At 42.7% G+C, this 24,487-nt stretch overlaps 1 protein-coding gene across 3 annotated transcripts; it reads right to left on the reverse strand.

Moving 5' to 3' along the window:
• Nucleotides 1-85: 85 nt before the first annotated feature.
• Nucleotides 86-24,360, reverse strand: LOC121596122 (tribbles homolog 2-like). Of its 3 annotated transcripts, none has more exons than XM_041920789.1 (7): nt 24,206-24,360; nt 22,616-22,749; nt 21,206-22,538; nt 20,505-20,633; nt 20,234-20,394; nt 5,054-5,245; nt 86-755 (listed from the first exon to the last, which is right to left on the reverse strand). In XM_041920789.1, the coding sequence occupies exons 3-7, from the start codon at nt 21,971-21,973 to the stop codon at nt 380-382; spliced, it is 1,626 nt and encodes a 541-aa protein (XP_041776723.1). In that variant the 5' UTR covers nt 21,974-22,538; nt 22,616-22,749; nt 24,206-24,360; the 3' UTR covers nt 86-379. The 3 variants fall into 3 exon arrangements, with proteins under 3 accessions (XP_041776723.1, XP_041776722.1, XP_041776721.1); XM_041920788.1 differs by adding an exon at nt 23,351-23,645 and having other exon boundaries at nt 21,206-22,749; XM_041920787.1 differs by having other exon boundaries at nt 21,206-22,749.
• Between the last annotated feature and the right edge of the window lie 127 nt (nt 24,361-24,487).

Genomic DNA, 24,487 nt, shown 5'->3' on the forward strand with positions numbered 1-24,487 from the left:
TTTCTGCATTTATCTTTACACACAACCGCGTAAGTCGCTTGCCAATGATCGATGATACTACTTAGTTTGGATTAGATTTTTTAAAAATATTTAATAGTGCGTGTGTATGCCCTTTACATGCCAATCAGCTTGCTTTTCTTTTATCGCTTTACCGCATGTTCACTGCATGACCGTTCGGGGATACTAGTTCCACTCGACTGCTATTTATCGTTCTTATAAATCAAACAATCACAGCATTTATCCGTGAAATCCTGAAACAACTAGTCATCTGCTCCAGGCTGGTAATAGTTTTCATCGTTTTTGTGCTTGAGAGGAAGAACTGATCGTCTTTATCGTCCGCTAATGCCCCGGGGTCCCATCGCCGTGCATCAACAACAGCCTAGTTGTCGAAGGCGTCCCCCGTAGCGAACGAATAGTGCATCCGTGAAGATGAAGACGACGAACTGCCACCACCAATGTCGCTCTCGTCCGTTGGATCGTACCACTCCGGAACGCAGTGATCGTCAAAAGCAGTGCCACTACTGCTGGAACGGCTGCTGGAGTGCAAGCCACCATATGCGTGGTCCTTGCTATCATCGTGCAGCAACCATGGATGATGAAGCACGTCCTCTGATGCGATGCGCTCCTCCGGATCCCTTCGGAGCAGTGCACGTATCATGCAGCGTGCCTTCGACGAGAGGCACTCTGGGACAGTAAACTGTCCGCGGCTAATTTTGGCAAACAGTGATGCATGCTCAGAATCGTTAAATGGATATCTGCAATAAAGAAAATTGTAAAACCATAATTAGTTTTTCAGTTTGGCAATTTATTTATTTATTTATTTATTGCATTATTACGGCACGTATATTCAGCCCAATAATGCTGATTTACATTGATCTACAACAAGGTATTTTCTCCTCGCGACGTGCCTTATACCGGGCCTACTCGGTTGAGTGTGGCAATTTTATATAACAAAAAATAACAATGAAGAATACGTTACAGGTATATCACCGAATCCCTACAATAGAGTTGGTTATTATATCAAAGCTCAAAGATCGAATGAAAGCGTAAGCTAAACTAAGCACGAGATAAATACTAACATGCGTAATTTTAGCTAGATCCAATTCATACGCAAAAATGAAATGTAAAATACGCATGGTACACAACAATTTCAACAGCCGGCAGGTGGACCAACATAATTGCAGTTTCTGAAAGCACACCCATTGCAACCTTCGCCAGATGAGCATCGGGGCGAAGAGAAACCTACACAAAAGAAGTGGCAATCAGAGAAAAGCATAATTTTCTCTCCGTTCATCTTCACGTCATCCGCGCCAAAAGCGTGTGTGAGGAACGGAAAGAACAGGCCTCAAATATAACGCATCACTTTTCAAATGGGATATAAGCAAAGGATCTGGATCTGTGGCTGGGATCGTGCATCTGTGTCTTTTTTAGCCTTCGGTAAGATCTTTGAAGGTAGCAGAGAAAGAGCGAAACCTGTATCATAGCGAAGCATCTTCTCCTGCCAAACCAAGCTTGAATGCAAACGGCTTTGCTCTCGTCTGCTGCAAAGTCCGGTCCACCCCGCCACACCAGCCATTTTCTTCTTTTTCTTCAACATCCTTACACTCGCTTCGTAGTACGGTGCAACAGTGTGTCCCGATGAGGATAACACAGCACAGCCGGCTACGTATCCTTTGCCAGCGACAGGAAACTGGCAAGCAACATGTGTTTCATCATTATGTGCCCTCCTCCTCCTCCTGGCTAACGTACTGCCGCCATCGTTCTCCTCGTTGCTTTGCATCCTTCCTAGGCGTTTATCTTTGAGCCCACAGGCTCTATCGGGATGCCATCACCCGACGCCACGCAACACAGTACACACCAAGAGCCGAAGAAAAACGGTGATGTTTAATATCCTTTCGTCTGTTTTATGGTGTGCTGTTGGTGGTGCACCGCTTCTACACCCCTACTGTTCGGCCAGTGGAAAGATCAGAAGGTAAGAAATGGAGAGGGGCAAAAAACACACAGCCGAATTGAAGAACAGAAACACATCTGCCCGTTTTTTTACACGGTTTCTTTTCGATCAGTGCATTTCTTTCCATATTTTGTGCCCGTTCTATCGAACCCGGGTCACCAGGCGTTTGACGTACAGGCCAGGGCCCATACATACAAGCATACACGGACTCAAAAATGCACAGATGCTTATCGGCTGTCCGTACATGCACGCATGATTGGGTTAAGCTGTTCAGGGATTTGAGCTGGATTTTGTTTCAAAAATCATGCATTTTGGCTTCATTTCCGAGAGAAATAAAAAAAATGAGTCGCTTCTTTATTGAAACTACAACAAAGTATTAACATAATTTTCATTTTTCTAGCAGTGTGGATCATTTAAAAAAAAGTAGATGCGATGCTACAAATAACAATTAACTAAATTTAAAGCGTGGTTTTGTGGGACACAGTACAAACTGCACATGGTTTAGCAATCCGCCGTTTAAAACAGTTTATCAGTAGCTATTCAACAATATGTAGAAAATGTGACCGAATTCGGTTTGTACAGCTTGTTTTGAACGTAGTTTCAGGGTCATCCAATGGCAGCTGTGATATGATCGCGATCGATCGTAAACGGAATGTTGTCACATTCATTGATATGATTATTTGATCACGATCACTACACAACAGTGTCAACTTTGAAATGAACCAAACAACAGTGGGTGTGGCGCTGGTTTTTTCTCGGAATACAACATTACAACATAAAAACGAAAAACTTGTGCGATTAGAAGACACTTTACGACTTCTTTACAGCTAAATATTGCTGTAAAGAAGCTGCACACCAATCACCAAAAATTTTTTTACGTAAATATTATCTTTGTGTAATAAAAATGCCCTCATCACTGTCGTTTACGACAATACTAAATCGAACAGTTAGAAATGGGCAGTTGTATAATATTCACTGATGTCAGTAAAATTGTCTGCTTCCTGGAGTCTCATTAGGGTTTTTTTTACCTCTTCAACGAACTTTGCGTCGTAGGCAGATGCAGATGCAACCTCTTCTATCGCGAATCATATTTGATTCGCGCGCTCGTTTTTTTTTTTTTTTTTTTTTTGTTCAGTGCAACTTAATCCGAGCCTGGACAGCGTCAATAAAACAAAGATAAAAAAGAGGATGTCCGGCATTATTAGGAACGACTAAAGACAGCAGTTCCTGTGCCGGTATGTGTGAATGTGTGCGCGACGCACGTAAATTAAAGCCAAAAACAAAATGTGGTCGCGTGTGCACCTGCCGCCCGACGTTGTTTTCTGCGCTCCTTTCTTGATCGTATCCTGCGCTCGGTAATTCTTATCCTTTGCCAGCTAAAGGCTTATTTTCCGTCCGCTTCTTTGCGTCCACGCACGCTTCTCTAACATTTCGCTTACGCTTTTGGTGAACAACATCTTGTGCTTGAAGAAAACATGGCTCCTCGCTTTTACCCGTTGCGCGTATTTTGCTTTTTTTCTTTGTGCATCTCCTTCGCTTTTACTACGTTTGGCATCGGCTATTGCCCTTTGGTCAGTTCTTCCCTTACTCCCTTACTGAATGGTAGCAAAAATAAACGTTTTTGGCCGATGTTTTGTTTTTGCTGCTTTTAACGGTTCATGGCTACTAAAAGTGAATCTTGCGGAAGATTATACACATTAATGCAACCTTTAAGTTATCAAATCAAATAACCACTATTTAAAACATATATCTTTGGTTTAATTTTAATTACAAAATAGTCATGTTATTAAAATAGGGGATGGTGGATGAAAAAAAAAACAAAAAAAAAACAGAAAGCTCAGTGGATGTGACAAAAATATATGACAACAATGTCCCTTAGCAAATGAGTCATACACCACAGCGTCATCCTCTATATTGTCCATCTGCATTGCTAAAGAGTGAGTCAAGACAGCAGCAGATACGTTCTACCGTAAATAATCTTCTCTCGACGTTCAAATTATGCTCGTTCGCTTCTCCGAACTGATGTCAGCACGCCCACATCATAATGACGTTGTCATAGAATGTTTTTGGGGGAAAACCCCCTTCCCCTAACGGCAAAGAAATACCTGAAAATACCAGCCGACCCCAAAGCAGACGAACATTTTACGGTATTTGGCAGATTTCGGACTCAGGAATTCAGTGGCTCACAATCACCGCATGATGTAGCGCGCCTTTATGCCGAGTAACAGAGTCGTAAGCATGTTTCAACGTGATTTCTCTCTGCCATCGCCCCGTGGCAATAAACGGTTAAGTTGATGATAATGAAAACCACGGAAACGAACGATCGTAACAAAAGTCAACGACTGGCATAATTCTCTGGGGAGTCATCATCGTGACACCGCGCAAATGCGTTCGATCGTGTTCGGGCAGGTTAGGACATGTATATTGCAGTCGCATCAAAGCTTAAGCGAACACACCACCCTAAAGTAAATTTGGTTTGCATGAACGGAATGCCGAACGGATTAGAGAAATGCACTCAGCGTGGAAAGGAATCAGTCTCTTGCTGTAAAGAGGCAATGCTGAGGATGGACACGTGACACTTGTCCGTTATCTTGCTCTGGCAAGGTACTATCGCTCTGCAAAGCGTTATCATCACTTTTGTTCGCTCAACACAATTGCAATGCCGAAACGGAGCAAATCACTGTGCTAATACATGATGAAACACGCGTTCTGTCCGTTCGATTTTGCGTACATTGTACATAATCCCGGGCATAGAAATCAAAACAAAACTTGGTAACACACCATTGATTTGATTTTATGATATTTGATCAGACCTACAGCGGAGTTGGAGCGCAAAGACAGAATCCAGCGCGTTATACGATGAGAATGGGTGCGATAGATAGAAATACCGTTTCTACTTGTTCGTTCGAACAGATCATTGAACTTATTCATCGGATCGAATTAATCGGAACTACGAAGGCATCTTGGCTTTGATCGCAAATAATGATCTACTATTACGCCTGCTTCGCTCCCAAGACCACCACAAAGACTCCGGCCGCAATCGTTCGTTCCTTTGTAATTAGTTACTTCCGCATTTAGAAGTAAATGTAGTAAGTGCCCTACCTGCCGACCAGCATCGTATACAGTATAACGCCTAGTGACCACATATCGGCCGCCTTGCCAGAGTACGTGGTATTGACGCGCAGGATTTCCGGCGACACGTAGGCGGGACAGCCACGTTTATCCTGCAACAAATCCTCGGCCGGATCGTCCAGTACGACGGCATCTTCCAGTGATTCCAGCTTTAATTGCGTCCTGCGAAAAGGTAAACCAATTACACACATGAGAAAACGTTATGTAGTTGAAGATATGTTATTTTGAGCGATTAAGATAAATTAAACGATTTTTATACGACAGCGTGGAAGATTAAATAAATCTGGAGGTTATTTGAATGTGAAATCTATGCCATTTAACATGTAGGTAAGATAAGCGCGTTCAGAAGCTCTAATGATAAACGGTCCAGCTCCTACAAGGCCGGATTTGGATCGTTTCTCATAAGTCTCTGCAAGACTAACGTGATCACGTGTGTTGTAAATTGAAGAAGAATGATTTGGAGGAGACAATAAGGTTTTTTAGTCTCATTGTTCGCCACCACACCTCAGGGCCAAATTATAATTAGTGCATGAAACTTTCAACCGCGCATTGTCTTTGTAGTGTCTTTTTCTTAGTTGTACCGAAAATGTATGTAATGCTGGAAAAAGGTCGACTCGAAGGTAGCGTCTGCTATATATATATATATATATATATATATATATATATATATATATATATATATATATATATATATATATATATATATATATATATATATATATATATATATATATATATATATATATATATATATATATCCTTGCAGTCTATTGCAAAAACACTCGTTATTGTGTAAATAACAATTTCACGACCGCTACCTTGGCCCTCAGGGTTGGCTGGGTCCCTCCCCCCCCTCGCCTATGTTTCTCGATTGCCTCACTGGCGCGCTCACGTGCTTAGCCGTGGCGCAACGATCATCGTCATTGGTATCACACTTTGTGACGATTTTTGGTTTGTTTACTTTTTTATTAGCTACTCAGTTTTTGGCGAATTCCCTCCAAGTGGCTACTTTTATGCTGTATTTCATGACCGCACTTCTGATCAGTCTACATATGCCTGCCGCCAATATTTGATATTCCATAAGCCGTAAAGTTCTCAAATGTGAAACATTTCGGCCTGTTTTTTAATGTTTCTCTGATCGTCAACTGAACAGTGCCTTTACCCCTGAACAATCATACGATCACCAATTTCGACATCTAATGCGAGATCGACACTGCTCCGCGGTTTAGTGGTGTGTCCTCCACGCAGCTTTTGTTTCACACTGAAATTTCATTACCACAGCTACCAAATAAAAAAGAAGATCGTTTCTCTCTTTTTTTGCGAGAGTTGTTTCCAATCGGCCATCCAAAAGGCTCGCTCTATCTCGCTTTATTTCTCGCTGTTTTCGCCGATGCCGATGAATGCCGCTTGCCTTCCTTCGATTGTTACTGCACCAAACACACCACCACCGTTGCGCGCACGCAGCCACGCGGCCTCACCGTTCGATTATATCCGGTGCCCATTGCCGGCCGCTGCTGCTTTGGCCGAAGGTGAAAACATGCCGGATTGTTGTCATGTAAATGAGCTTCCACCACCGAGTGTAGCAGCAGCGAACAAGCGTTATTTGATCGCGGTTTCTACCACCTCTTCGCAGAGGTGGTGCGTCACGCGCCGTCACCTTTACGCTTAAGTGCCCTCGCCACTGACTACCAACCGGACGGACCATCTTCCTTTCCACGGTTTTCCTTGAAATCAAACAATCAAAGGTCAACGCAATGCATACGCGGCTGTCCTCTTCTTTTTTTTCTTCTATAAAAAAGAATATACTATTTGTTGGCTGATTGAATTCATCAAACATGCGTTAGAAGATTGAATAGTTGTTTGATGGAAGATCGCCACCTTACCGGAAACCGGATATTTTGCCATTAATTTGCTGAATTGGGATAGCATACATGCATCGGAAGCGAACATTGTATCGTTGCGTTTTTAATATTAATTTTTCGCACAAAAAGGCATTTAGGAAACACTTTCCGCAAAAATCTGTACGTCCTGCGATTGCGTTAAAATTAGCTTCCACAATATCCGTTATACCGAAAGTTGCGTCCATGCGTTCTATTAGATTGTTTTACTATAAATGTCCTCGCCCTCGTCCGTGACGATAAATGAATAGCAACAGGGAGCATATCAAATGAAGTCAACACTTTGTGCGCAACAAACGCGATCCAGTGTCGTGCAATAATAAAATAATGCAAATGAAGCAATGAAGCATTCGCAATTTGCAACCAAAAAAAATCACTCCACCTCCGCCCCACCCATCTCTTCTCGTTGTGACAAAATACGGGATGATTATAAATCGCGAGTAAGCCAACAACAAGCCCAACCACACGACACGACGGATTTAGCATGGGCGTTGTTGTAAAATCGGAACGCTGTCGTCAATCGGCATCCGAGCGTACGGCGGTCCTTTAACAAGCGCGATCGAGTTTTGTGCCCATGCTCCTTCTTTCTGCTTCATCCTGCTGCCACCACCGCACCACCGGGTTGTAAACCTGAATGCTTCGTAAACCTCGACACCACCACCGCCGCAGCATTACGGTATTTCGAATCGAGCGGCAGGGAGCGTAATATACACGTCGAAGGCGAAAAAGCGCGCGCCACGTTTCGCAACATCATGAAATGAATCAAATAAACTGTTACTCACACGGCAGCCCTATATGCACCATACGTAAACCACGGACAGAGGATGATAGATAAGACGTGGAGGGACGGCAACACGTATCCTTCTTTAGGCATCCTAACAGTCATAGTGGTTGGAACAATGAAAAATACAAGGACGAATAGCCGAGGCTAACGTTTAGTGAAATCTTTAGAATTTCGCAACACGTTCAACCTTATGGCGTTATATTATGAAACTGCGACGATTTCCATATCTCAAAAAGCGTATTAAAAGAACATTTTACCACTAGCCCACGATTATGGTTGGGAACATGCTAAATAAAACATGTTTTGAATCAAATACATTCTACATTTATACCAAATCTCACGACAGTAAAGCGTTTCAAAATCACCATCCACCAGTCAAATAACCCTTCGGCCAAAAATGTACAATCTATCGGGCTGTTTGGCAAATGTTCGGCAAAAAAATGTCAACAGACACACCTCCGGCCAGTCAATGTTGATCTCTCATGTGCCGCACGCCACCGAATGGGGCACTGCTGACTGCTCTTTTGCCACCACCCGAAAAGGGGTGGTAGCGTACACACACGTAAGATGCATTTCGTAAGTTTCTTAACCCGCACTAACGTCCCGTCATACAAGCAGGAGCGAAAGGGGCACTAGCAAAAGGGACACAAACATTTTACGCCAGAGCGTACACAAACGAGAGCTCCCAAATCCGCGCGCGCTACTTCTTCGCGCGTACCATCCAACCAAATGCGAGTAACGCAATTCTACGCCACCAACTGTGCCGCCGTCGCCGCCGCTGCCGTCACTATTCCGCATGGTCGACTATGACAACGTGTCTCTCCTCTTTCTCTCTCTCTCTCTCTCTCTCTCTCTCTCTCTCTCTCTCTCTCTCTCTCTCTCTCTCTCTCTCTCTCTCTCTCTCTCTCTCTCTCTCTCTCTCTCTCTCTCTCTCTCTCTCGGCCTCTGCTGGCTCTGTTACTGAGTGCGTCATCGGAGTAGTGGTGGAGTGCGGCAACGTATATTAGCATTGCATCATGCTAATGCAATGCGCACGTGAAAAGGTCCAACCGAAAGAACACGACCCATGCACGTTCGCCGAGTACGAGCAACAACTATCTTATGAAGTACACTTCTTGCTAGCCAGCACCGTTGTCGTCGTATAGCTCTGCGAACTCTTTTCTAAGTTGTGATTTATATTTGCGCCCTCCGTCCTGGGCACCAGAAGAGCTGGCAGGGTTTTGGAGAAGACGATGATTCGTCTGCGACTATTTGCCAGCACAAAGTGCAAAAAGGGCAGTGAATGTTGCAATCATTCACTCCTAGAACGTGGTGAGTATGTAGAAGAAAGTCAATCCTCAAGCGAAGATGGATCCACTGCGATTACTTTAAATAGAAAGAGTTCTGTACGTTTCGCCGCTATGTGTTGGTACGATGGAAGTATTTCTAGCGTGTCGTCTATGAATGTGTCTCGTCGAATCCGGGGCTGCGCTCCATTGCTCGAGACTACACACGCTCCGGTGCAATACGTTAAATATTGCTAAATGCTCGAATACCATCATTCCATTACATCGCTAGCAAAACGTGCAACAGCGCGAACTCTGTGCGCTTAAAGTATGGCTGCGTACATACCACCTACGGTCACCTTTGGGAGGGTCCGTCCACTATTGCTGTGTGTGATCGTCGGCACACGCGAACCAACCAACTTGGCGAAATAATCTCGCGAGCGCTCAAGTTCAAACACGCTCTCCCATGGTCTTAGCTGTATGTATACATGGTGCAACATCTTGTGTGTATATTTAAATAAAAATAGTACAGCCAAGCGGGAGATGAGAAGGGATGCAAAGAATCGTGTAGCTCACAAGATATTTCTGACTCGTTTGTGGTGTTGTAATATTTATTTACCATCCAATGTTGTTTTGGAGCCATTTTCATATGTAATTAACTATGGAGTTGTAAAAAATATACTTTTTTAATTTTCTTGCTATATTTTATACAACAACTATTTGCGGCAATACAGAGAAGAAGAAAACAAACCAATCTTTGAAACGTTCATGTCGCGGGTGTCCGATCAATCTTCCCAAGCAAAAGGGTACAAAGGAAAGTATCGAAAACAGATCCAGCAAATACTGCCCTCCACTCCATGTCGGCATTTAGTAAGTAAATGATACTGCGCTGGTGAACACTGATCTGTGCACGTCACCGACCGTGCATAAAAACCACGATCGTGGTCATTACGAGCGAGATGCCATTTTTGCAACGAACGCCCTCTTACTTGCTCAAGTCGGCAGAGGTTATTGACAGTCCAACAAGTATCATGTGGAGATATAAGGATAGGTGTTGGCGACTGGGCCACGTCTCGACGCAGTTTGACACATGGGCGAATGTTAGAGCTATTTATGGCCGTTGGCGCTTACCACCGTCGTATTGCTCATAGGTGTGATTTGCCACTTGAAAATATGTTTGCACCCACTTGGTATAGTACAAATACGGTGCAATACATAACAGCTCTACTAAACCAGGAGCTGATCTTAAAACCTAAATGGTTTCTTCGCTTCGCTGCTTTACTGTTTTACTTTAATCACAATAAATGAACTCAGCCGCACACTTGTGTAGTGCATTTGGTCATTGCATCTCTTCCTGCTTTTGTCATCGGATGCAAGCATTATGTTCTCTATTTCGTTGCGGGACATAGCGTCTATTATCAGATAGACTCTGTTCCTGTTCCTGTTGGCTTTCAATTCGGTAAGCACTTGAAAACATGTTACGTATCCCGGAATTCATTGATTTCCTGTTCATTATCTAAAATTTCCTGCCTTCACTTCACATCCTGCCGCAATGCTATGCCACCCTTACCCCGACCATACCAACCGAGACGTTATTTTTGCTTCCGCACTCTTACAGCGTCTGCTGGTGTGGGGTTCGTGCGGTATAGGAAGAAAAGAGAGCAAAGCGTAAAGCAGAAAATCTTGCCAGAGCTTGTACATTCAAAGCAACACAGAAATATGCAATTGCAAAAAACGCTTGCGCTCTGGTACCTGGGAGGAAGAAGCACACTTGGCCTAACAAATTACTACCCCCTAAAGCGAACTTCGCCTTTACGCGGAAGAAAACCTGAGAAAGTTACATTGTGTTTCACCGTCATCATCATCAGCAGGTACTATCTCGAGGTTTTCTTCTCTTTGAAGCCAACCATGCCCTATGCGGCCTATCGATAGTTTCACCTTTTCTCTCTCAGGGCATGTGAAAAGCGGAAAGCGGCTCAGTGAAGTCAGATGGATTTAGGTTTGAATGGTTGGGTCTAATTCCTGGTGGCAGCATTGTGTGCTGGATTTTCATTGAATAGCATAAAACCGTTACACAATGTTTTCACTCAACAGTAATTTCTTGACCTGTTCTCCCTGACAGAGTTACAAAGTAATTGAAGTTTTAAAAAACATTATAGTATAACTAACAGTTGAACTAACAGGTTAAATGCAATCAATTGTTATTGAATGCGATTTGTGAGTATCAGTTAAAGCAAATTCTGGAATCTCTCAAAAGTTACCAAATCCTTTAGGTGCCTGTTCTCACCCTGTACTAGTGCTGTGGCTAGTAACCAACGTCGAATTCAGTAGCATTAGATCGTATAATTGTTGTCTTTTCCAGCCCGAATACGAAAGTCTTCGATGTTACGATCAACAAGCAAGCTCACATAAGGTCTGCAACGTCCGTAGTCTCCAAACTACGGCCCGCGGGCCCACCGAGCGCTCGGACTGCTGCACACACAGTTTAATAATCAATTGCATTTGTTAAGCAATACATCAACGAACGGCAGTAGGTTAGGTGAGCAAAAAGGAAAACCCACACCGATCAAATGCTCGACCGACCGACCGGCATACGAAACGAAGTAGTCACATACGGAAGATAGAAGAAAAAGCCCACTCTTGCCATTCACAGTGCGTTACATATATTTTCAAAACGTTGGTAGCCCACATAATCTGCAACGCACTTTGAATTATTTCTCGTTCAGTCACACCACACACGCATACACTAACGCACTAAGCGACGACAACAGGGAAGTGAACGTACAATGCGAAAGGCTCTCGTCTTTCTCTCGTTAAATCTCCGAGCACGCCCTGCACCAACCCAGGTTGGTGAAAACTGAACTCAAAGTAAATTGTAATCAAATGCAAGTGCAGGTAGAAGAAAGAGGGATTGAATGATAGTTTTTACACCACGATCAGTTATGCAATTAAATATTTTGCCAGTGTACATCTGACAAACTAACAGTTTTACGTGAACATAATTAATTACGGATTAGGTGATTGGACAACCAATAAGATTATTTTTGTATTTTGCATATTCATAAACTATGAACACATTCTTTGAATCCATTTTGATCATTTTGAAGAACAATCGGAGAATGCCTACTGTTGTATCCCCATGTAATTATTTGTCTTACTGGCTTGATCATGTCATTAAATGGGACCTGTAACGGTCTTCCAGTGGTCCATAAGATCATAAGACACTATGAATTCGGTAAGTATGCTAGTGGTAGAATTCACATCTAAATCGATCTCCCGTATCAAGGATTGATTATCTAGTAAGTGTATATCAGTCCCTATAGTTCCGCTACCGATCGTTACATCAAGAAGGTCTATAGTTTATGACCGTTTGATTTCCATTTTTTTTTCAATTTTCAACTTCTACCGAATTTTTATGATTAAATTGACCTACTTTAACATTTTATAGACCTATTTCCAACATTGTGGCTGGTAATCGCTATACAAAGAATAAACACATTCAATCGTATTGTGCACATCTGTTCAAAGTTTACTAACTCCAGTAATGTTAAAATAGGATCCCGGAGTTGTTTCCATCTCTTGCTTCCACAAGCTGAAGGTAATTCATTGTGTGAAGAACTCTTCACATTCGCTTTTATATCGATAGCTACCAGCGTTCAGGTAGAGCAATAGGAACTCTGCTCACATCTTAGGTCGCTTATTCGCTTCGGGTCCATGATTCTCGATCAAAATAGGGCATCATATAACGGCAGACGAAATGCCTGCCGCAAGACAAGAAACATGGGCACGTCTGCCTTTGTCACGCGCATTTTGCCTTTTTCTGGGTCCCAATAACCAAGAACCTTCCATTAGATCATTTAGTCAACCGTGTCCTGGAATTCAAAAAAAGGATCTAAAGATTGACGAAGAGGGAATGGAAAAGGAAACGAGAAAAATCCTCCCTCAACATTCATATCCTCGCAGGCACATGATCGTACCAGCAACATATGGCAACGGTGAGGAATCAGACGTTCAAAGCGCACTGTCCTATTGCTAAACAGAGCAAACACCGGTATGTGATGGTAACAATGCCTACCTTTTTTATTTCTATGTAGTTCCTGGGTTACCGTACTGATGTGATGCATCATACGGTATCCCTTATTGAAAAAAAAACAACAAGATGAAGGTGCTATTCCTGACCTCGAAGGACCCAGGTAGCAAAAGTTTGTAGCATTCATACGAATGAGCAGAAAGAATGAAAGAAACGTTTTCTCAAGTTGGTTATCGAATGTGCACATTGCACAGTGTAAGGTTAGGCGGAAGCGTGGCTTCATAAAAGCGAAACCTCATCCTTCTTTACCACTGTTTGGTACACAGCATGAAGAAGCACATAAGTTGTAGTCCCATAAAATAGAATACACCAAGTGCAGCAGTGTTGCACTGTGCAAGACTTGTAGTTTTCTTCTTTCAGGACTCTCGCCAGGTGCGTGCATTCCATGTAGTACGCCAATGTAAAGTATTACAAACAAGCAGCTTGTGCTGTGAAACCCGAACTGTGATCATTCTCTGCAAGCTTTTTTTCAAGGTAGAGAAGGTAGTAGCATTAAACATCTGCAGCCACCAGGTCCTTCTCAGCGAGTAGGAGACTTTCAGTTTATCGAAACGATCAGTCGGGAACGGATCAGAACCACAGAGTACGGCATTATGTATGTTTGTCTGTGCGGGAACGATCCGAACACATACATATGTGGGTGGTTTTTATTGCTGCAATATAACCATTACGGCAACAGTAAGATTTCTATCCAGGATTCAAACAATAGGATTTGTAACTTTTTCCCACGGGTTCTGTTTTCAAACACTATTTGCCTTTAACCATTATTTCCTCCTCCTTCTCTTGTGATCCAGAGTGATGTGGTGAACGAACTTACTTTCTATTCGGCCATCTGCATTTCTCGCTTCTCGCATCTCGAAAGAGATTTTAGAAGAAAAAAAAATACTATCATATTGACAAATGAAACAGCATATAATAAAAGTGCTGCTAGAGTTCAAAGCACTCAGTGCACCAAATGATAACGGTGTGTTATATTTTTGAATTAATTAGAATCGCTTGTTAAACTCCAAAACATGTTATAAATCTTCTTGAAACGATTACCCATAATTCATTTAATTTTAAGAAGAATTTTATGGACAAAGTTGCTTTTGGTATGCGCACATGAATTGTTTTAGAATAATATGAATAAGGATTGTCTAGTAAAAAAACAAACAAACAAAACAATCCACATATTCGATTTGTAGCCCGTCATTGTTACGCTATCACCTCTAATCGAATAAGTGCAGCTGAACACATACACAGCCTTAGGGAGTTAATTACCTTAGATAGCCTATATTTCGATTCAATTAACAGCGAGATTGGCGAACCACAAACCAACCAAGTTTTTCGTACATATAAATTACATACGTATCAACACACAAACGCACACACTAACGTGTTCTGTTCTGCGTGTTATGCTTTGAAGTTAGTTGTCTACTTATTAAATTTATGCTTATTGAATTAAGCTTATCTAATTTTCTTTATTTCACCATACTTTTTTTCCTCACTTTAATTCAATTTGGAATCGACACTGCCCTTTCGCGATCGTGTTGCAAGAGCCCTACTCTCGTACCACCTCATTTCGCCGTACCTTTCTAAGCAATTCATGGACAAGACTTTATTTACTTAGTAGATGAGGTAATGAGAACGAACTAATTGCTGTTAATCTAATAAATAACACTCATCGGTTTGCTGAAGAGTAGCTTCAACAGCAATCGAAGGCATATAACTCATTCTACTTAGAACTCGGAAAGCATGTGGCGCATTGTAGTTCATCGTCTAGTACAACAAATAACAAGCAAACCATTCATTATCAGTTTGTGAGAGACACTTCTAACAAAAGTTTTTTTTTCTGGACTGGACTGGACTGATGAAAGTAGTATAATATAGAATAATTTATCAACATGTATTCAATCTTTTATTTAATCATTAACGTCCATATAAAACCAAAAGATACTCGAAGGTTATTGTACTAAAGAAATCTAAGGTTTAAAAGCAATTATGCATCTTCCACTAAGACGAACAGCAGCCCACAAGCATTAGATATAGATCGCGACCTCGACTTATATGACTTATTCTTTCTCTTCGTTGGATTACTACACAACCACGCACACCAACTTTTGGCGGCCTGAACACAATCTTGGTCATGGTCAAATATCTCTTTCCTTTTCACGGCATTGTGCCACCTCCCTTTTACTAGCAGTTTCAGCTGATACGTCTGCAATTGTTGTCTTCAAATTGTTCTCTTCTTCAATGTCTCGGAGGTATCGTGTGCAGAGAGTGGTCGGAGGGCATCTCAGCGATTGCAACTACAGCCTCAATATCCGCCCCACCATTGACACCAACTGGATGGTGTGGACAAATGCCAAACGAAAGGCCTTTTCGGTGGTCTTGATCTCGGTCAAATGCACTCCTCTCTTTGGCAGACTGCAAGCCCCACTACATCATGTCGTAGCTCATAGGAGACCTTCAAATCGAAAAACCGAATTGCTCCAACATTGTTGATCATACAATTGGCATCCAGAGGAAGATGAGACTTCTGAATACGAATGAATAAACCAATGTAGGATTGTTGCTATAACAGCCATAGAGGTGGTGAAATTAATTAATTTATCAAATTATGAGTATAGCAGACTGCATACATTAATATTCTTTATTCAAATAGATTTTAACTCATTAGGATTGATAATATTACTAGAAATGTATTTAAAACATTAATAGAATACGATCAGTCGCGATGATAATAAAACTAAACACTGAACAGCTTATATATGATACATTCATTTGTATTTTTAAATACATCAAAATTGCATCATGCAGAGTCTGTCCTAACCAATCCTCACCTCTCTGCTGACCATCTCACTCGTTGTCATTGCTCCGGGCGCCGCAGTGTAGTACCAGCTTGTTAAACTTAATTTATTCAAGGGTACTAATTAGTACACTCCGGTCACTACCTGGCATCACTCAGCTTGGCAACGCACTCCTCCTCTTGTTATACACCTCAATATAGCCGCCGTCGAAACAACCGCAGCAGCGAAGGTCAGTTATCGACATCATCGTACCGGCCTGTTCTGGGTGTTGTGCAATGGCTCGAACCAAATACACACACACACAAACACACACACCGAATGTAGCAGCTCCACCCGCAGCAATATAGCTGGATCAATGAATCTCCTTTATTCGAGTTTAAAAAACACCCAAACATACTTTGCAATCTACTAAAACCTACAAATCTATTTCTTGTGTTACCAAAATGAAGAGACCACGTGTCCTAATACAGAAAATGTAACAACAGATGGTTGCATAGAGTATCGCGACATCGTCCGTCTTGCGAACTACCCTTTGGTGTGTGTGCTGGCGCTTTTTGTTTCGCATGTTTCAACGGTAAAGATCAACTTCCATTATTTGAAAGAATTGCGAGATGTCAGTTTACCTTCGTGTCGCGATTGCGTCCCACTCTCTCTGTCTCTTTTTTTTTTTATTTCGTACGCCGGCGAGCTTCCTTGCTCAATCCTTCGTCTCCCTTCCACTATGCTTCGTTCGTTCGAACAGCGTAGGCAAACACTACTACATACTAGGGGCGCAGAGCGTGGTATTAGGTGAGAAGATTATGCTGAATGCCACCCAATCGACAATCTAGCTGCCGCGGCATCCTCTTCTTCCTCCTCCTTTTCATGCTGCTGTTTCAAACGAACGCAGGCGATGCAATTGACCTCGGTATACTCCAACACATCGGCACACACGTTCAGAAACTGAACGCCGTTTTGTTCACTACCACAGAGCTTGGTAGTGGTCTCACATATCCGAAGCGAGTGTACGCGTTTTCGCGCCGTGCCACAACACACCAACAACGGCATTTTCGTTGCTTGTGGTTGTGCGCGTTGGAGCTGCTGTTGTCTAGGCGGGCAGCAGCGCGGAGTCTGTCCGTTGGTTCGGCGCGGTGTCTTTCTATTGGCATTGCGATAACTTTGACGATCGTTTGCGACGGCGAAACCGCTACACCGCGCATCCAATGTCACGTTGCAACACGTGCTAGCCTGCTTTAACCGGTTCTTTTTGTCCCTGTTCAGCTCTACTCGATTCCGATCTATCTTCTCACTCCTTGTACCGATCTTTGTATATGACATCGCTTAATTTTTCTTCTATTGCACCATAATTTTTGCTTTTGATTTTGCTTGGAACAAATTTTATTAAAAAATCATTTAAAATTTGAAGTATTACACTTTAATAAAACTATATCCAGTGTGGTACGTATGTACGTTACCTTATGTCTTTCTAAATCATTCACAAGAAATCGACAAAGTAAAACTTCGCAACATACCTATGGTATATTTGCCATCAATAAACCACGTTTCATTGAACAACACTACATACACGTGCTCCGATTTTCAGACACCTCTCCTATTCGCGCCACGTCTCTCTATTACCGCCACTTGCCATGAAACATGATTTCCATTACGATTGCGACTCTATTTCCTCTCGATTTCCCGTCCCTTACATTTACCGCTTCCATCCCTGCTTATAATGGTCTGTTCACTGCACTACCACTATACTGGGGCCATGCTATTGAGGTCATAGAGCATATGGCCAAAGGCAATGCATTCAGCCAATCCACCCAAAACCCCAACATCAGACTACAACTGTATTGTGCTTTGCTTTTGGTGAGAAAAATAAGTAGCATAAAAAAAACCAGAGTAAAACAGAACCGTATGTCCGCCGTTAGCAAGCCGCACCCAAGGCCCACCTGGACAGCACAAGCGAGCGCTTAACGAGACAAAAACGGAGCGAAGAGGACAGGACACAACCGGTCAACCACGCGGGAAAGAATGAGAGAAAAAGCCCGCATCACGCTCTCATTGGTGGTGGCCGGTCTGTTCGCATAAAGGCTACACACTCATTGAACCATAGTTTTCAAGGTTCCGCTGTTCCAGTTTACTACCCAGCAAAGAAGTAGCAGTGTAGGTCTGCAATTTGCCAACTGGTGGAAAATAGTAGCGAGCTGTCCTCATAAAACACTCTTCAGAACAAACCAAGGCTAGCTATGTAGCGAAAAAGACCAATTGCAATTTGCTGTGAAACTCGAAACCCAGTTCTCCCAAAATCTGAGTTCATAAAACCGTAGGATTTCACCTCAAAACAGTAGCCTTATTTTTTATTTTGCCTAGTTTCTTCTACATGTTGTGCGAACACGCAAGCGACCTGTTTGAGCGGCGAGCAAAATAATGATGACCTTTCACGGTCTAGTGAGGTAACGAAGGAAGAATATTATCGCAGCACGCGTTTAGAATGCATGACTCCAAGCAACGCGTGTTTAAGTACCGAAAGACTAGCCCGGTGAACCGGGTTTCGACCGGGGTGAGAGCTAGGTAAGCAGAAATGCGGTCCCCTTTTTTGCTTATTGTACTACAGCGCCATCCGAGCCCTTTGCTCTTCCCTGACACGCGCACAATAGTTATTGCGTACATACCGATACATATAACATGCAACACGTGGCAGCGGCAAATTATATGGAAATTCTCTACACACGGTTTTAATTCGCTTTATAAAGACACGCTTTCGCACAATAATATTCATAAACCCTAGCAAATAATTTTGTTGACCCTTGCATCGTTTCTACCCAGCCGACTCTTTGCTTTTTAATTGATCAAAAAGACGTCAGTGCAAAAAAATGGATTTGTTTGGTTTTGTTTGGTGGAAGTTTTCATAGAACGTGTATGTGCCACTATGTGTAAACCTTTCGCTTACCCTTGGGCGATGATCGTTGTGGTTGAATGCGTGCTCAATCGAGGGCAACTTGAAGAATTTAAGATATTATGGGATTGATTTGCATCAAGAGATATTTGCTAAGCATGAGCAAACATCGATAAAAAAAACATATTTGCATCACATTTAGGTATACAATGTTACGTACTCATCAGCAGCTCTGATCGCTTTTTACAATGATGTACCATCAAAATTTAAAATATTTAGAAAATTATATTCTATTTTCAACAAAATATTGGGATGTACACATCAGACATGTTTATTTGTCTTATATTGTTGCGCACCCACGAGTACTATTAGTATACGCTTATTTTATTGGCTGACCTCCTTCGTCACTCCATACAAGATCACTGCTATTGCATATCAGTCCAACAATACACTCATTGGCCACGCACATCGAAATTAACTCCCAGCTGTCTGTGTTTTGTTGCCCAGCAATTATGATCTGATCAGTGCACAGCAACTTTGCGCGTGATTGACAAACTTTAGGCCACAGGAAGTTCCGAAGCATGATGTATACATTTTGCATCACTACCTAAAGACTCCCATAACCTTCGCAGAGGGACAATTGACTGGTACTGTGTGCAGGGGGCGTTCCGTCAAAGTAGCAAGAAAAGAATAGGCGAAATTAGTCCCAACCGCAAGCACCAAACAGTCTGATCTCGATAAAATGTTTTTGTCTTTGATAAGGGTAATCTCATAGCAAGTTACCAAATGAATAACAACGCGCACACTTCCCTAACGTGGGAACTGTTCATGCTCGTATTTGTTTCCATATTGTGCTTAGGCGCAAACGCCTTCAAACCAGCGAGCACATTTCACCGGTCGTGTTCTACGCATGTTGTCTTATTGAATGAACACTTGGCACACAATGTAGGCATATTTTCGCGTCTAATTGTTTGCAACCGCTCATAAATTCAACTTACTACACAACAATGAATCATTTCCGGTGTACGTTATAGGCAAGATACCGATCGACAGCCTAATGTAGCACATTTTTCCTGCCGCAATGTTCACAGGTCGGCACAAACTATGGCAAATGATGAAAAAATAATTCTTGTCACTTACACAAAAGTAACAAGCGTCATATTAAACAAACACTTAAAATCCTTTAGTATAAAACTGGTTGAGAATATTTGGCTAGTTCCAGTTCCCGTTTGACCAGTTCCATTTACAATCCTCCTACGACACGAATAAAACATGCTGCGTCATGCTTTACAAATCCAACCTTTCGCACGCGACAACGATGCAAAAAGTTATCATTCCTATCCGGTTTCGACTGTTGTTTCATATTCTAGCGTTTCTTAACCAACGAAGGCGAAACGACGAAATACCTTCTTCAACGCATAAATTTTTAAGTCCTTTACTTACCTTTCACGGTCAGCAAATACAAACTTCCGCAACTTGAGATCTCGCAAGACAATGCCCTGCTCATGACAGCTTTTGACTACTTCGCACATTTGACGACATAGTCGCCGTGCTTCCGGTTCGCGAAGCCGCTTACGCACGCGTACGTAAGAATGTAGATCACCCTATAGAGGGTGCAAGGCAGAAGGAGAAAAGACAATAATTTAAATTAAGACTCCGATCTTGATTGTTTTAAACTCTTCTAAAGACTGGTTAAAACTAAGGTTTCACTTACCTCGGACGGACTGTACAGCAGATAAGTTTGATTATTCCCTTGGATGACCTTGTGCAGCGAGTTTACGTGTCGATGACCATCCAGGCGGAAATGTGCCGTTAGCAGGTTGGAACACGGATTATTTGCAATCTGAAATTGGATTTAGATATTTGAATGCATGCTGTGTTGTGTACAATAAATGCTGCTACCCTAAGAGTGCTAACCATATTGTCTTCACCCGATACACCCGGTTCTTATCGGACTACTTTCCAAATTTAGAAACTTGCGAAGATAAGCCTGAGCTGTGTACGCATTTACCAAGGTGACGCAGCTTCATGCGACGCAAAAAAAGAATGATTCATCGCTGTGCACAGGAAATACAGGTTTATGTTTTGTTATAAATATTTCGTGTGTTCTTTGTCTAGGGCATTTGGAGGGTAATATAATTTCCAGGTATATTCTACCAACATACAAACCGCATATTGGGTTTTAATTAAAATGCTATTAAAACATACTCACTGTTTCGCATTTAACGTTGATGGAGACCCTATGAAACTTAACGGCCTTCAGTCTTAACGACGAAAACAATTTGACAAACAATTACTCCCAGGTATGCACCAAGCACAAAGATGAACAATCGTGATGCGATATCGTAAGAATTGTCCTTGGTATAACAGGTAGCACTCTACAACTAATAAACACATGAGAGTTACTTAACATACCTTGCAGACGAGCTCTTCGTGCGACTTTATATCGTAACACCGGTACAGATTGTTTCCTTCGACCGGCTCCATCAGCAGGTACCGATCGACAAGTATAACCGCATTTACCGGCGGCGGCGAAACGTTCGTCGAGATGGCATCTCGGACCGGGTACGAAATTGCCGAAGCATTGCCACTGCCGCTGCTACAGCTACTGCTATTGCTGCTGCTGCTGCTGCTCGACGAGCTCGAGCCATCATTACGATACCGGCAAAAAGCGGGAGCAAACGAACTTCCGGAAGCCGCCTGCTGCTGATGTTGCAGATGCCGATGCAGATGTTGATGGCTCGAACATTGGCGATGGTAGGGACACTTTTTGTGGCTGGAATTTGAACTGCCGCCGTTGCTGCTGGAGGACCCACTGCCACCGCTAATCCGCCCCTGCTCGCTGCCCTGTCCGCTCGCTCCCATATGAGCGGAGAGCAGACGATTCAATATGGCCAAGTTGGAGTTGGCTACAAGGGACACATTCACATCTGATGCACCGGTTGAACCAACGCCCGGATCAGGATCCACACGAACTGGCTCGGAAACCGAATCTGGTACGCTGGAAGCACCAGTTAAAATTGCTGCTCCATCGGAACCGACCACATTTGCCACCAAGGGGGTGAATCCAACAGATCCACCCACCTGCTCATCCGGTTTGTGCAGAAGGGGTAGTAGCTCATTGATGTGCACCACCGGGGCCGATGGTGCGACGTTAACCGTGGTCGTATTATGTGTATTCATTTTCCGCACCGTACACGGTGGCGCGATAAAAACAACTAAAAACTGCGCTTAATATAACACTTGTGGAACCGTCGATATTTATCCGTGATAACACGCACTTAGATTTAAGAATCTCAACAAAACTTAATAACAACTCAAATTCTAACACAGTAATCAACACTTAAACACTACTCTTTACACACAATCAGGAACGTGCTAAGGCTTGTGCTATTTACACAAAAGATCCATCACATGCAGCTCACTGTATATGTGATTTGCAATCTTTGGGTGATTTTATCTTTTCCGGCTCATAGATCCATTGCTATGCACAGCATTTCTTGGCGAAACATATTTTTAACTGAATTTTAAAACCGTTCTGTACTAGCTAATTCTATGCATTCACTGCACGACGAACACGTTTGTATGACGGCGATACACACAGCCAGCTAAACGAACTTTATACACACATTTTCGCGGCTGCAAATACGCGCACACTAACTTCCAACGCGAAATCTAATCGCAAGGAAAACGAAGGGTACACACAACAAACTGCCGCACGCGCTTTACCTTCACTATCAGGCTGACGCTACAACAGATACAGAGAGGACACGTCATACGTTATTGTAAACACGTTGTTTCACGATTATCTCCTTGGTTACGCACTTTGTTGATCCTTTGGAAGCGGCATTACGATTAAATTTCCGGATTAGGGAAAAAAACAGCCGAAGGAACTTTAGTTGAAGCCGATGGTCACAGACTCGGTGCGATGAATGATTCCAGAACGTTGGCTCATGGAGCTAGGGAAAAGAGAACAAAGGTTAGAACAAGCATGGTTCAGCCAACCAACACTCTGTTGATGCGATATTAAATGCAGACAACCGATCAAGTAGTCTCAATTCCTACAATGGCCTCTTGTCTTGTGGTGCCACTGCAGGAACGTGACGATTCACAAGTATCGCTTGATTGCAATCCCGGAATTCCTGAATTTCACAACACACTACTACGTTTGCGGAACGGCCGAAGATGTATCCGTGTCCGTTTGTACGTGCTGTTCAATGGCCATGGCGCAATCCCCTTTTCGATAATGGTATGACGACGGTTGGTGGTTCTTCTGCTGATACCGATGGACGGGGGATACAAAGCGAGTGAAAAAAAAACCGCAACAAACACGACCCCTTATCTTATCACCATTATATTCATTTTCTTGCAACTCAGGCACAGGATTGTCTCTGATCGAAATGGGGTTTTATCGCAACCAGGTACACTAGAGAAGAATGGTGAAATTTTTCACACTTCACATTTTCCCGATTTGTACGGTTTTTTCAATGACTATCTTATTTTATCAAATCTTCAAACCCGAATGGTTTTCGCAACCTTCAATTGCAATGGAAAACTTACGAAATTACTGCTACACTGCACTAACGTGTACACACATTTGCGGGCACTCGGAGGCTGATCTAAATCGCAGAAAGATCCGGTTGCCTTCGCTCAACCCAGCGATTCCTATGGAAGGGTGCACTCTGTAACTATGGCAACGCCACGAAACAGGTCATCCAACGGAACTTATGAATCAACGGCTGTGTCACGACTGCCGCTATTTTTCGTTGCTTTCACTCAATCTTTCTCTCTGGTCAATCTTTCTACACTGGTACATTCACCTAGCAGCACAGTTATTTGCCACTTTTGCGTTGAACTGCAATGTATCGGAATATGTTCTCCATACATTAGAGCACGACAATTTGCGTCACTAGAAATAGCTTTACAGTACCCTTAAATGTGTATTAAAAAGACACGAAGCAAATATTTCCTGGTTTTATACACACTCACACACACCGCACGCCATTCGGAACACGTATTGAAAACATTTTTTTATGTTGAATTTGTTTCGCCCTTGTTTCTATACATTTACAAGAGCTTCACCAGAAAGAAAGAAAAAGCGTCCGTGCTAAACAATGAAAGACGCGCTTCGACCAGCAGCACAAGTCACCCCTCGCGCAAAAAAAGCGTTTTGATTCTTTCACAAACACTCTTCGAAACACTTCGCGGAAAGGGGACACAACAGATTCCTCATGCAGTAGCAGGTAAGTGTATTTCACAATTGTCGTTCTGTTCCATATTGTACGAAAATCATTCATTAAAAATACCCACTACATTTCACAACACCCATACTATGGCACAAGCTACTGATATGCAACGCTATTTACAAACACATATTCCTGTGGCTACAACAGATAGCCAGTTTCACAACATTACCCCGTATGGTACTAGCACGCAAGGCCGACGCAAAGGCTTCAAATATACATCTCGGGACACAAAACTCTTCTTTTAATAATCGAAACCTCGGAACTAGTTCGCAACGCACAGCATACGCTCCACTCTCGCTGGCTATTACACGCAGAATAAAAAAAATCATACAAACACAGCCGATTCTCGTTCATCCGGGGCCCCGTTGGACAAGGCGAGGGTTTTTGACGTTCAAAAATAGCTGCATCTCGCTCATTTTGTCTAGCCATCCTTTACTCGCGTACAGTGCTC

The sequence above is a fragment of the Anopheles merus genome, chromosome 3R, assembly GCF_017562075.2.
Source record: "Anopheles merus strain MAF chromosome 3R, AmerM5.1, whole genome shotgun sequence".
NCBI lineage: Eukaryota > Metazoa > Arthropoda > Insecta > Diptera > Culicidae > Anopheles > Anopheles merus.